At 36.6% G+C, this 14,737-nt stretch overlaps 1 protein-coding gene across 1 annotated transcript; it reads right to left on the bottom strand.

Annotated features, from left to right (window-relative positions):
• Positions 1–331: 331 nt before the first annotated feature.
• LOC133292744 (protein LIGHT-DEPENDENT SHORT HYPOCOTYLS 5-like) lies at positions 332–1,181 on the bottom strand. The gene has a single exon (XM_061491191.1). The coding sequence runs from the start codon at positions 1,111–1,113 to the stop codon at positions 427–429; it is 687 nt and encodes a 228-aa protein (XP_061347175.1). The 5' UTR covers positions 1,114–1,181; the 3' UTR covers positions 332–426.
• Positions 1,182–14,737: the final 13,556 nt, after the last annotated feature.

The raw sequence follows: 14,737 nt of genomic DNA, 5'->3' as shown, positions 1-14,737 counted from the left end.
TATGAAATTAACATGAAAACGAAAGGCTTTGTTTGGAGTCTTCTGTTCTTCAAGTTAGTTCCTGGAAGTTAAGCAAATTAAACAAGGGATTATAATTTATGCCTCTACCAGTACTAGCTGCATCGAGTTCTTAGCATAAAATAATCCAAAAAAAAAACACAAAACAAAAGAGAAGCAAGCATTTCATGTCAGAAGAGAAACCTAGTAATTAATGAAACACCACATCGAGGAATAGAATTACGAGTTCACTGTTAGTCAGGAATAATGACACATAACACTAGTCAGACTATAGGTTAATAAGGGTTTCGATTTAATCTAAGAAAAATCGCCATAAATATGTAATCACAATTAATTTCCTTAAAAATAAAGATAGTTAATAACATTAAAAAGAAAAAAATAAAATAAAATCAAAATATTAAAATTATACTATACGGTAGTAGTAGTAGCAGTAACAGTAACACCAGGTGCAGCAGGAGCGGCAGAAGCTACACTAACACCAGTTCCGCTGTTATTACCGCCACCACTACCGCCAGCGGCGGCAGCAGCAGCAGCAGCTCCACTACTACTACCACTCCCAGCTGACACCATGGCGGAGGTAACGGCGGTTCTCTTCCGCTTCTTCTTCTCATAAGGAATCCCTCGAGCCTTGGCTTGTCCTTCCCTAACTTCTCTCAGGTAAATCCTAACCGCCCGAGCACCAAACGGGTTCGAGTCGGGTCTTCCGCCGTTTTCCTCGAACGCCGCTCTCAGCCTTCCGATGAGCGCGTCGAGGCTGCCCCACGCCTGCTTCAGCGGACACGCGCACGGAGATGGCGGGTTCGGGTGCCCGAAGTAAGGGCACCCTGTTATGTGAACCTTAGTCTTCCCGAACTGGTCGAGGTACTTCAAGAACTCGATCACGTGCGCGCCACTGCACCGCGCCAACGTCAATGGCGGCTTGTGGTTCCTAAGGTACTGCAAGAACGTGTTCCAGTCACGCCGCTTCTGCGACTCGTAACGGCTAGGCGGCGCCGTCGAAGCTGCAGCAGCCGCCGCCGCAGCTGAAGATCCCTCCGCCTCCGATGCACTCGCCGGTGCGGGTGCCGGTGCCGCTCCACCCGATGCAGCGTCCATGATCAACAGAAGTAACCGAGTTCAGTTTTTCACTAATATCTCTTGCTGTTGGATTGGGAAAAATGAAAATGGTCTTTTTTTTCTTTTCTTTTTTATCCTTTTTGTTGAGAAGGAGAGAAGAGGGTTTATTTTAAGTTAGTTTTTATTTATTTTTTGGAGAGAGAGAGAGAGAGGAAGAGGAAGAAAGAGAAAAGATGAGAGAGAGAGATATTGGGGGTGATGGGACGTAAAAAGCATAGATGAATGAATTGAATGGAAGGAGAGGGAGAAATGAGAAAAGAGGGGTTATTAGTGTTATGTTGGTGGGGGCAACTTAAGAGGAAGAGAGTATTATTGTACAGTATTCACATTTTCACATGGTGGCCCCTCTTGACGTGACTTCTTTACTATTCACTACGCATTCTCATTCATTCCTTGTGCTTATTCGCCTTCTTCCTTTTCTTTTATCACTTATTTATAAAAACCACACGTCACCCCTTTTGTTACAATTATATATATATAAAATAAGGGAGAAGTGTTTCTCATTTTAAATGATATAAGGTTATGTCATTAAAAGAAAGAGACAGACACATAATTTTTTTTTATTTAAATTTTAAATTAAAAAAAATCATCCACTTTCTTTCTCTCATGATTTCTATTTTTTTATATTTATCTTTATCTTAAAATGACATAACTTATGTCATTTAAAATCACAAATATCGTACCTATAAAATAGTTATTGATATTATAATACTTTGCCTTATATGCATTTGTTATTGTATAATAAGAGAAAATCTCTGCTATCATAAATCTTTTCGATTTATTTCAACTTGCAAGTATTTTGGTGTTGTGAACGCGGGTGTTTCTTGCGTGTGGGTTCGGTCTGTTTTGTGGATGGGATGGGATCAGCCATTAATAATGGAGTCTTAAGAGTTAATAAGAGCACCCTCATTTTTCTCTTTTGGTAAATTTTTTTTAACTTATGAAGAAATGAATTCATGTTGTTTTGGTTTGGGTCCGTGACTTCTCCCTCGTAAGAAAGAAAAAAACAAAATTACGCGCCCTCTCCTTCCCTCTTTTATTTATTTATTTATTTCTCAAAGCTCTTACCATAATACAATACTGTTGGCGGAGCGCCAAACTGGGCGAGTTAAATAGTTTTTAATTATTGTTACAAATGCTTTCTTCTTTTCTTAAATGGCATATGGAATATTCATTAATTGTTGTTTGCCCTGCTTTTGTCTCCAATCATGCCCTTTGGTTGTAGTTTATTTGTTCTTATTGATTTATTTTTTATTAACACATTGATTGTTGTTTTTAAATGATTATGAAACAAGAGAAAAGTATACCCCATATAATTAAAAAAAAAAAAGAGACAGAAAAGATTCTCTTCCACATTTCCAATTGCTCGTGCCAATAGGCAATCCTGCCGATAGTATTCTTTTTTTTTTTAGAAAGTTAAATTAATATATCATGAAATACAGTATTCTTTTCGTGTAATTAAATACAATAATTTAGACCGAGTGGTACAAAGTAACTAGATAGAGTAACGTTATGTAATTAGAAATAAAGATTTTAAAAATAATTTAAGGATAATTAGTGGATGAGATAAAATAGAAAGAATTACTCACCTATTAAAAACTCAAACAGTATATGTGTCAAATCATTTGGTCGAAAATTCTGATAACAAAATTTCTTATTCTCTAACACTTTTATTTACTATAGTGCAACATTACTTGTTACGAAATAAATGATAACGTGTTGAATTTAAATTTTCTTAAAAAATAATGTTTCATTGATGGATCACTGTATAGGTTATATACTGGTCCATTTATTTCAAATGAGTGTATAGCGTTGGTTAAAGTAGTTTGTGAGTCTGATTCGAACTGATCATAAATTTTTAAAAATGACAAATTATAAATTGAATTAAGTATGATCAAGTTTTGAGCTAACCTCAGCTCAAGTCAACTTCAAGAAAAAAAGGGGGAAATAAAAAACAGGTAGTATCCCAGCCAATTTAATTATATTTAAATAATTTATTGATTAATTAATCTCAGTAATTCAGTTAAAGGGATGTCATCCACGCACCTTTTGTGTCTCAAGCTAAACTAATTTTGAGCCCTAATTAACGAGATCAACCTTAAATTTAAGGTATTAAAATAGCCTCTCTTTTTTCCAAAGAAAAGGCTTAAAATTCAGGGAACCATACTTTCTCTAATAAAGTTGTATCCAAATCATATTTAGTTTTGGCTGGAGAAAATTTAGTTATAGAGGGTAATAAACTGCTCCTTTACACTAAAAAAGAAAGAAAGAAAAAACTATTGATCGAGTTGATAACATTGCATGAATTTTAGCGAGCAATTGTATACAATACACATGTACATTCCTGATTATCTCTATATATATGAATCTAACTAGGTTTGCCGGTTTTTTTTTTTAAAAAAAAATCAGGTGTAACTAATTACTTGTCTAGTTATTTACAATAGACTCAAAAAATTGTTTTCAAAGCGTTGGGGATACTGAAATAAGTTTTTGACAAAAGTAATGATATTTTTTTGTAACGGAGATTTATTAAACTAAAAATTGAGACATCAAAAAAAGGGTAAAACTTAAATTTATAATATCATACACATTTCAAAAAAGTGTGTACATTTGTTATTATATGGTAAGAGTATATAATCAGGTTAGCTTTATTTTATTTTATTTTGGTTACAATGTTAGAGTATATAATCAGGTTAGCTTTAATTTAATTAAGACTAAGTCCTTCTCTCATGATGTTAATGGCATGCAACTCCGCATTAATTTAGTGCATTTGCCACAATAATTCCTCTTGAGGGCTAACAATATTTAAACCCTGAAACTTGAGTAAGGAAAATTCTCTCATGTGTGTGTGTAGCTTACTAACAAAAATAATGCTACTTTTGTATAGTTGAATGAATAACGCTATACCTATTGTAGAATTCGACCGGCTTAATTTTTTTTCTTTTTAATTAAACTCATCTTTAGGGAACACCAACAAGCTATTAAAAGCATGCAACGAAATAGATTATATATGTGCACACACATTGTTGTAAAATTGAGCATTATCATAATTAAGACGTCCTCCCACTAATTAGAAGTATGTTTAGTTTGCAAAAAATATATTTATTTTTACAAATAAATACAAAAATACCACCTTATTTTTAATTTTATTTTTTAAATATTTGTACAAGAAATAATAAGGAAACCTGTATAAATATTTGATCAAAATAAAAAATAAAGGGACAACAAGTTATTATTTTTTTAGTTGTTTGTAAAAATAAAATAAAAAATTGCAAACCAAATGCATCCTTACTTTTTCAAAAATTTATACTTTAGTTTTGATCCTTAAGACTATGAATCACTTTATCACTACACTCAACCTTTGTTTTTTCTGGGGTTCAATGTAAATAAGTTATTTATATTGAATTCAAAATGATATTATTTTGAAGCAAAAATTAAGGTATTTTTATAATTATAATTTATTTCAGGGTTATAATAGTCTTTTTTATTATAATTTTTTAGTTTTTCAACTCAAAACGACGTCATTTTGGGAATGAATGTAAATAACTAATCTACATTCATTGTATAAACATTAAAGCCTTTATATATATATATATATATATGGGAAAAATATTTCTGTAGTTAATGCAGATAAGTTATCTGCATTTATTCCTAAAACGACGTCGTTTTGGTATTGAAATCTTAAAAAATTATAAATATAAAGACTATTATAACCCTGAAATAAATTTAAATTATAAAAACACCATGATTTTCGTCTCAAAACGACGTCGTATTGGGCTTTCTGCAGATAACTTATATGCAGTAACGGCAGAAAAAACGGATCCTATATATATATATTGCTTTGATTTTCTTGTGTTACATGAGAATGAGAATTGTTTTACACAAAAATCAAATGATCACAACATGAGAAAACACTTATCATGCAACATGAAAAATATTTTTCCGTATATATATGAGTTTGTCAGATGTATAGTTATTGTATACAAGGTTTGGTACGGTTAAAATTTTATAATTATGTATTTTTTGGAATATATAGTTATACATTTTTTACCGCACCAACCTTATATATAGGGGTGAAAGTGGGCTGGGCTGGGCCAAGCTTTGTCCCGAAAAGCCCAAGCCTACGTCAAAAAAATTTCAATTTGGCCTGGCCCAAGCCTAGTATGAGTCTAACTGTTAGCCTGGCTTGGTCCGTATATAAAAAAATAAATGGTCTGGCTTGGCCCGTTAGCCTGTTAATTTTTAACTTCCATGCAGATCCGTGAATCAACTTTACAAAGTACTCAAATTCTGTTGCTACACCAAAAATAATAATTTCAACGTCCAAACAGAATCATGAATCATAACAAAACTCATACAATATGCATTTAATTCATTTTCAAAAACAAAATGCTCAAACTAAATAATATATATTTCATCAGATCCAAAAAATAAATCCATACTATGTAAATTAAAATAACTACATGAATTCAATAAACACATCATGATGCTTGTAGTAAGTATAACATTTCCCAAAAATCTTTTAATATATTCATATACACAATCAAACATGTTGAGATGTTGATTCCTCTTATATAAGAAATAAAGTAAGATTTCTATTAAAATATAATCGAATATAATTAAGTTATAAATAATTGCAATTGATTAAATTTATATCTTTTGTTTTTTCTTCAAGACATACTTATTCTATTTTGTTTTATTTAAAATAAATAGTACAATATAGGCCGACCTATAGGCTTATAGGCCCGACCTTTTGAAAGTGGGCCTACGATCTTTTATTAAACAGGCTTTTCTATGGCTCAAGCCCGGCCTATTATACAAATTATACTAGGTCAAGTATGGCCTGATATAGGCCGAGCCGTGGGCCCCTGTAGGCCAGCCCGGCCCAGTTTTACCCCTACTTATATATAGTCGCTTTACAAATTATTTTTGCCATATATATATATAAATGGAATATATCTTTATATCAACAATTTCATAATGAACTGAAAATAATTTCTAGAAGAAACAAAAATCAATTATTATTATTTATTTATTTTTTGCTTGGCTTGAACTCTCTGTACTCAACCAATTGATAAAATAATTTTGTTATTTGGATATCACAACTGTTATTATACTTTCATTGTTTGAAAAAGTTAAAATGTATATATTTTTTTGTCATTTACAAAAAATATATAAATAACATCATTGTCTAAGGAAAACCTACAATAACCCTTTACTGCAGCGAAATGCCCTATAAAAGTAACATTCTGCAGGGTACTAAATCAGGTAGGCCTTGCTTGGGATTTAATATTCCTTACAGCTCCAATAGTGTGATTGACAGATAGGGCCATACGAAATGAGTCATGATCCTGTAGCCTGCTCAAATTTGAAAATGACGCAAAGACTAAAGAAACAGAAAATGCAATTACATTGTATAAAACAAACAAATTATATAAGTTATGAGAGAGAGGGAATTGCATCAGCAATCTAATTACTGATTGTATTTGTCTATCCAATTATGGGAACCCTAACAAAGATATATTTAACTCTACACATTCTTTCGTGGACGTTCCATAATGATTGAATGAGATTCCTCCTTTTAGGTTGCCCTTTTTTTCTAGCGTGCCAAACATTTCCTCCATATGAATTAGACAGATAACCTTCTCTAACCGTTGATATTTACGTTGTTACGTTGTTACTATTACAATATACATTTATTTCTTTTATAAATAATAGTTTTTTAGTTTAAGTAATAATAGATTCTTTTCTGTTTTGCCAGCTCATCAAGTTTGTTGTAACGGCATTCTGTTTTTGCCTTTCCTTTGCTTTGCTGATTTTTGGCATTGCCTTATATATGACACACTGTACATGACGTTTCCAGTAGTACAGAATCAATGAAAGAATTATTCAGATTCAGATTTTGTTTTTATCTTTTGTAATATGGTATCAGATGATTTTTAATGGCTAGAGGTTCTACTAATACCTCAGGCTCTTCTACTAATGTCACTCCTTCTCCCATGGAGGATTCTTCCTCTCCCTATTTCCTCACCACCGGTGATCATCCCGGTCTCATTCTTGTTGCCCACCCTCTCACCGGCGCGAACTTCAATTCCTGGAGTCGTGCCATGACTATTGCTCTCACAGCCAAAAACAAGCTTTGCTTCGTGGATTCATCGATCCTTCGACCCATCTCTACTGCTCTTCTTTTTTGTTCCTGGAACCGTTGTAATTCAATGGTTATCTCATGGATCCTCAACTCCATTTCCAAGGAAATTGCAGATAGTCTTATGTATTTCTCTAATGCATATGAAATTTGGTCTGATTTACGCAATCGGTTTCTCCAGGCTAATGGCCCTCGTCTCTTCCAATTGAAGCTTCAGATCTCCTCTCTTCATCAGGGATCCATGGATGTGAATTCTTACTATACGAAAATGAAGATCCTATGGGATGAACTGACTGATTTTTCCCCGCCGGCAGCCTGTACGTGTGGTGCTCTTCGCACTGTACTTGACACTGTGCAACAAGATCAAACCATGCAATTTCTCATGGGTCTCAATGAATCCTTTGCTTCCATCAGAGCTCAGATCTTGTTGATGGCTCCTCTTCCGGCACTATCGCGCGTCTTTTCCTTGGTTCTCCAGGAGGAACGCCAACGTCAGATTTCTCATGGTTTTCCTGCTACACCTGACACTCCCTTGTTGGGCTCGGTCACGACTTTTGTTGATTCTGTTTCAGCGCCGCCGTCTTCAGCCTCCATGGTCGCCGCCGTTGCTCCTCGACGATCACGCCCATTTTGCACCCATTGCCAGATCCATGGCCATATTAAGGAGCGCTGTTTTAAGCTCCATGGCTTTCCACCTGGATATAAGCCCAGATCCCCTAGGCCCAACCCTTCTATGCACCAGGCCCAATCCCATGCGGCCCTTTCCTTTTCCCCACTCCCAGATCAGTCCAACCCACCCCCTTTGACCCACACTCAATATTCCCAGCTCATCAGCCTTCTACACACCAACCCACCTAATTTTTCTCCTTCACCGACACCACCGTCACCATCAGCTTCATCTTCAACATTTACACCGCCTTCCGTCGCGAGTTTTAGTGGTGAGGCTTCTCCTTCTTCTCTTCCATCTTCTTGCTGGGTTCTTGATACAGGTGCTACGCACCATATTTCTTGTTTTTCTTCAATTTTTTCTTCTACTTCCAAATCCACTTCTCCTTCGATTTGTCTTCCTAATGGTGTTTCTATTTCTGTTTCTTTTATGGGTTCTGTACCTCTTCTTTCTTCTATTACTTTGATCAATGTCCTGCATGTTCCTACTTTTTCTTTTAATCTCCTTTCTATTGGTGCCATGACCCGTGATTCTCCAATTGTTGCTCACTTCTCACAATTTTCTTGTCATCTACAAGATCGTCTCACGGGCAAGCTGATTGGGATTGCTAATCGCTTGGGAAATCTTTATGTCTTTAATTCTGTTGTTCCCTTTCCCCCTGAACTTGTTCCCCCACCCCCCTGTTTCACCGCTTCTGTTGGTGATTTTACTTTATGGCACTCACGTTTAGGACATTTATCTTTTTCTGTTTTGAAATCAATGCAACCTGCTTTGCATTTTACTGATTCCTCTCTTTCTTATTCTCCTTGTATGATTTGTCCTTTGGCTAAACAAAAACGTTTACCTTTCATTTTGCATCCTCATATGTCTTCTCATGCATTTGACCTCATTCATTGTGATATATGGGGTCCTTTTAACCCCACTGATGTTTCTGGGTCCAAATATTTTTTAACCCTTGTGGATGATGCTACACGCTTCACCTGGGTTTATTTCCTCACTCAGAAATCTGATTTTGCAACTGTTTTCCCTCATTTTTTTAATCTGATGCTCAATCAATACCAATTTTCAATCAAGGCACTCCGTTGTGATAATGCACCGGAACTGCATTTGAGTTCTTATTTTTCAGAAAAGGGAGTCCAAGTTTTCCACTCTTGTGTGGATCGTCCACAACAAAATTCAGTCGTTGAGCGAAAGCATCAACATATTTTGAACGTTGCTCGTGCTCTTCATTTTCAGTCTCATCTTCCCCTTGCATACTGGTCCGAGTGTGTGCTCACTGCTGTCTATTTAATTAACAGAACACCCTCTCCACTTTTACAGGGTAAGACTCCATTTGAGCTTCTTTCACACAGAGCTCCTAATTACTCTCATCTTCGTGTCTTTGGTTGTCTCTGTTTCAGCTCTACACTTCCCAAGTCTCGTCACAAATTTTCTTCTCGTGCTACCCCTTGTGTCTTCCTCGGTTACCCTCCTGGTCACAAAGCTTACAAGCTTCTTGCTATTGATTCCAATCAAATTTTTATTTCTCGTGATGTAACATTCCATGAGACTGTATTCCCTTTTGCTACTTCCTCTTCTTCTACTTCTCCTCTTACTTCCATTCCTAGTCCTTCTCTCACCACTACAACTCCTTCGGCATCACAACCACAGCCTTCCCATCGTACCCGTAAACCACCTCCTCACCTGCAAGACTACGTCTGCCTTACTTCTACTCAACACCCATTATCTTCTCACATTTCTTCTGCTCGGCTTTCCCATTCTCACAAAGCTTTTATAAATGCCATCTCTACACATTATGAACCTCCTTCATACAGTGAGGCCTCTCAACTACCTGAATGGCGTGATGCCATGGCTGCTGAACTCCTTGCGCTGGAGCAGAATCACACATGGGTTATTGTTTCCTTGCCGGCAGGTAAGCGTCCAATTGGTTGTAAGTGGGTGTACCGTGTTAAACTTCGCTCTGATGGATCCCTTGAACGTTACAAAGCAAGGCTGGTTGCTCAAGGGTATAACCAACAAGAGGGCATTGATTTCACTGAAACTTTTTCTCCTGTGGCAAAAATCACGACTGTTCGTTTATTGCTTGCTCTTGCCGCCATCTATAATTGGCATTTGATCCAATTGGATGTCAACAACGCTTTCCTTCACGGAGAACTGAATGAGGAAGTGTACATGCGTCTTCCACTCGGATATACACCAAAAGGAGAATCTCTACCTTCTGATGCAGTGTGTCGATTGACCAAATCCCTTTATGGTTTAAAACAGGCTTCTCGTCAGTGGTTTTCTAAATTTTCTTCTACTCTTCTTGATCTTGGTTTTTCCCAATCTCATGCGGATCATTCTCTATTTACCCGTGGCTCTTCTGATTTTTTTATAGCTATTTTGGTCTATGTGGATGATATTTTGGTTGCTTCTAATAACATGAATCAGGTTCAGCAACTGACTGTTACTTTGGACAGTATTTTTAAGCTCAAAAACTTGGGTTCTTTGAAGTATTTTCTAGGACTTGAAGTTGCTCGATCCCCTACTGGTATCGCTCTTTGTCAAAGGCAGTATGCACTCTCTCTGCTTCAGGATTCTGGGTACATTGGATGCAAGCCTCGTTCCACTCCCATGGAACCGAACATCCATTTGTCTGCTAATGATGGTTCTCTACTGGAAGATCCTACTGTTTATCGTAGGCTAATCGGTCGTTTACTTTATCTCACCATCACACGCCCGGATATTTGTTTTGCTGTGAATCATTTGAGTCAATTTCTTTCAGCTCCTCGGCAGCCTCATCTTCAGGCAGTATATCGCATTCTTGGTTATCTTAAGTCTACAATTGGCCAAGGCATATTCTTTTCTGCTAAATCTTCTCTTCAATTGCATGTTTTTTGTGATTCGGATTGGGCTTCATGTCCTGATAGCCGTCGTTCAGTATCTGGTCTTTGTGTCTTTCTTGGTCAATCCTTGATCTCTTGGAAGTCTAAGAAGCAAACCACTGTCGCTCGCTCCTCCGCTGAGGCTGAATATAGATCGATGGCTAATGCTACATGTGAACTTTTATGGCTTTTTTCTTTGCTGACTGCCTTTCAGGTTCCTACCTCATCTCCAGCTCATCTATTTTGTGACAACCATGCTGCTCTCCATATTGCAGCCAATCCTGTCTTTCACGAAAGAACGAAGCATATTGATATTGATTGCCATATAGTTCGTGATCAGCTCACTCAAGGTCGTCTCCTCACTTTTCCAATCCCAAGTTCTCAACAGCTTGCAGACTTGCTCACTAAACCTCTGCATCCTGCTCCTTTTCATCAGCTTTTGTCCAAGATGGGAATTCTCAATATACACTCTCCATCTTGAGGGGGAGTATTACAATATACATTTATTTCTTTTATAAATAATAGTTTTTTAGTTTAAGTAATAATAGATTCTTTTCTGTTTTGCCAGCTCATCAAGTTTGTTGTAACGGCATTCTGTTTTTGCCTTTCCTTTGCTTTGCTGATTTTTGGCATTGCCTTATATATGACACACTGTACATGACGTTTCCAGTAGTACAGAATCAATGAAAGAATTATTCAGATTCAGATTTTGTTTTTATCTTTTGTAATAGTTACTTTGGTGAGTCCTAGTCAATAATTACTTGCTAAGTCAGTGACTAATTATTAATTGAATATATTTTTTATATATAAAACTTAAGTATATTACAAATCAATTTTGTATCATTTGATAAAATTTTAAGTTTTTTTCCTATAATTTCTTTTTTACGCTTATCATATTTATCAACTTTATAATGCAGATGATATTTTAATATGGAGATTATTAAAATCCTAGGCCAATATATAATTCAGTATCGATAATGAATGTGTGGTCACTTGCAATGTGAGAGGAATTGTGATTAATTTCTGGACGTATAAGGGAAGAGGTGAATTATGAGATGAATAAGTGTGAATGGTAAGTGAATTGCACTTGAAAAAGGGTATTCTGATATATCTTAGAATTGTAAATAATGTGTACAAGGGATTCTCTATTTATAGAAAATATGTGACCTACTTTTAACCTAAAGGCCTTGGCCCAATACAACAAAGGGCTTGGCCCAATACAACAATAAACTAAATTATAATTAAATCAATATTATTTACAACACTCCCCCTCAAGTTGAGGAATAGATATTTATCATTCCCAGCTTGCTAGTAAGTTCTTGAAATCTGTCTGTAGGAAGCCCCTTTGTTAATAGATCAGCTAATTGACGCCCAGTGGGAATGTATGGAGTGGTAATCAACCCGCTATCAAGTTTCTCTTTGATGAAATGGCGGTCGACCTCAATATGTTTAGTCCGATCATGTTGAACTGGATTATGAGCTATACAAATAGCGGACTTATTATCACATAGCAGCTTCATAGGTCCCTCACATTTTATTTTGAGATCATCAAGTACAATTTTCAGCCACAGTAACTCACAAATGCCTTGAGCCATAGCTCGAAATTCAGCTTCTGCACTTGATCTGGCAACCACATCTTGTTTCTTACTTCTCCATGTCACCAAGTTACCGCAAAGAAACATGCAATAACCAGTGGTAGAACGACGGTCAGTCATGGATCCAGCATAATCAGCATCTGTGTAGACTTCTAAAGATAGATTGCCATCACGTCGGAATAACAATCCTTTACCAGGAGTACCTTTAAGATACTGAAGAATTCTCTCTACAGCCTGCATGTGTTTTTCCTTTGGATTGTGCATAAACTGACTGACAACACTAACAGCATAAGCTAGGTCTGGTCTAGTATGGGCCAGATATATCAATTTCCCAACTAGCCGTTGATATTGTCCTTTATCAACTGGAGGACTCTCTTCTTCATAGCCCATCTTGTGATTCTGCTCAATAGGAGTATTAGAGGGTTTACACCCGAGCTTTCCTGCTTCTTTGAGAAGATCAAGAACATATTTCCTTTGGCTGATAAAAATTCCTTTGCTTGAATGAGCTACTTCTATCCCTAGGAAATATCTCAGTTTTCCAAGGTCTTTGACTTCGAACTCAGAGGCAAGCCGTGTCTGCAGAATCTGTCTCTCCACAAAATCATTACCTGTGATAATAATATCATCAACATATACAAGGAGCACAGTAAGCTTCCCGTTTTGGGAGTGCTTGAAGAAAAGAGTGTGATCTCCTTGACTCTGTCTATATCCTAAGGTCATCATAACCTTAGTAAACCTCCCAAACCAAGCACGAGGTGATTGCTTCAATCCATACAAGGCCTTTTTTAATCGACAAATTTTATTTTCCCCCTTCACAGAATCAAAACCAGGCGGGATTTCCATGTAGACTTCTTCTTCTAACTCACCATTGAGGAAAGCATTTTTCACATCAAATTGATTTATATCCCAATTGTAATGGGCAGCAAGGGACAACAAGATTCTCACTGTATTCATTTTTGCAACTGGAGCAAAGGTTTCTTCATAATCAATGCCATAGGTTTGAGTGTAACCTTTGGCGACTAATCGAGCCTTGTATCTCTCAAGAGTGCCATCAGAATTATATTTTAGGGTATAAACCCATCTGCACCCTACTGCCTTCTTTCCGTTGGGTCTATCAATAACCTCCCATGTTTTATTTTTCTCTAATGCATTCATCTCCTCTTGCATGGCTTGAGCCCAATTCCCATCTCTCAAAGCTTCATGTACTGATTTTGGGATTGAAGTAGAATCTAGTGCTGAAACAAAGCTTTTGTGCTGCACAGAAAGATTAGCAGAGGAAACAAAATGGGAGATAGGGTATTGAGTACAAGAGGGACAGGAAGAACAAGATTTCTTGGAACAAGATCTTTTTCCTTTTCTTAAAGCAATGGGTAAATCATCAGAAGCAGTAGTAATGGGTAAGTCATCAGAAGTATCATGATCAGAAATATGAGATTCAGGACTTACCAGTGGTTCAGACGATTGAGGTTGCTGTTGAGGCAATGTGGGCTGTTTCCTTCTTTGATATACCAATTCAGGTGTTACAATCTTCCGTATCTCTTGTGTTCTTGATGTATCAGTCATAGGAGGATCAGTCACAGACACATTAGGAACAGGAACAAGAGGAAGAGACACTGACACATGTGAAGGAGTAGACACTGAAGTTTCAAAGAAGGAAGGTGATGAGTCTTCTGGTGAATCATTCTCCCCCTGAAGATGAGGACCTTGGAAAAAGGACTCAGATTCCTGAAATGTAACATCCATAGAAACAAAAAATTTCCGACTTCCAGGGTGATAACACTTGTAGCCCTTCTTATCAGGAGCATATCCAAGGAAGACACATTTAAGAGCCCTAGGATCCAACTTACTGCGATGCTGTTTATGAATATGAACAAAGACAACACATCCAAACACTCGAGGAGGAAGACTTTGCAAAGTTGGAATAGAAGAAAAAAAGGAAGTCATGGAATGAATAGGACTTACATGATCGAGAACCCGAGTGGGTAGACGATTGATCAAGAATGCTGCAGTAAGAATGGCATCTCCCCAATAGCATTTGGGTACATGTGTTTGAAACAATAAGGCACGAGCAACTTCAAGAAGGTGACGATTTTTCCTTTCAGCAACCCCATTTTGTTGGGGGGTGTCTACACATGTAAGTTCATGAATCATACCTTGATTTTGTATAAATTGAGAAAAAGAGTGATTGACATATTCAGTACCATTATCTGTCCTTATTCTTTTGATTTTTTTACAAAATTGAGTCTCAATCATTTTATAAAATTGAAAGAACAGTTTTGGTACCTCAGACTTTTCATGCATTAAGTAAACCCAAGTTACACGAGTGCAATCA

The sequence above is a fragment of the Gastrolobium bilobum genome, unplaced genomic scaffold (genome assembly GCF_033153095.1).
Source record: "Gastrolobium bilobum isolate Gb01-03AN ecotype WA unplaced genomic scaffold, APGP_CSIRO_Gbil_v1 utg6105, whole genome shotgun sequence".
NCBI classification, from domain to species: Eukaryota; Viridiplantae; Streptophyta; class Magnoliopsida; order Fabales; family Fabaceae; genus Gastrolobium; species Gastrolobium bilobum.
Note: the sequence above shows the minus strand (reverse complement) of the source record. Positions and strands in the feature narration are given on the sequence as shown.

What these genes read in the sequence shown, in the direction of transcription:
- LOC133292744 (XM_061491191.1), bottom strand. Translation starts at nt 1,113, where the DNA reads ATGGACGCTGCATCGGGTGGAGCGGCACCGGCACCCGCACCGGCGAGT.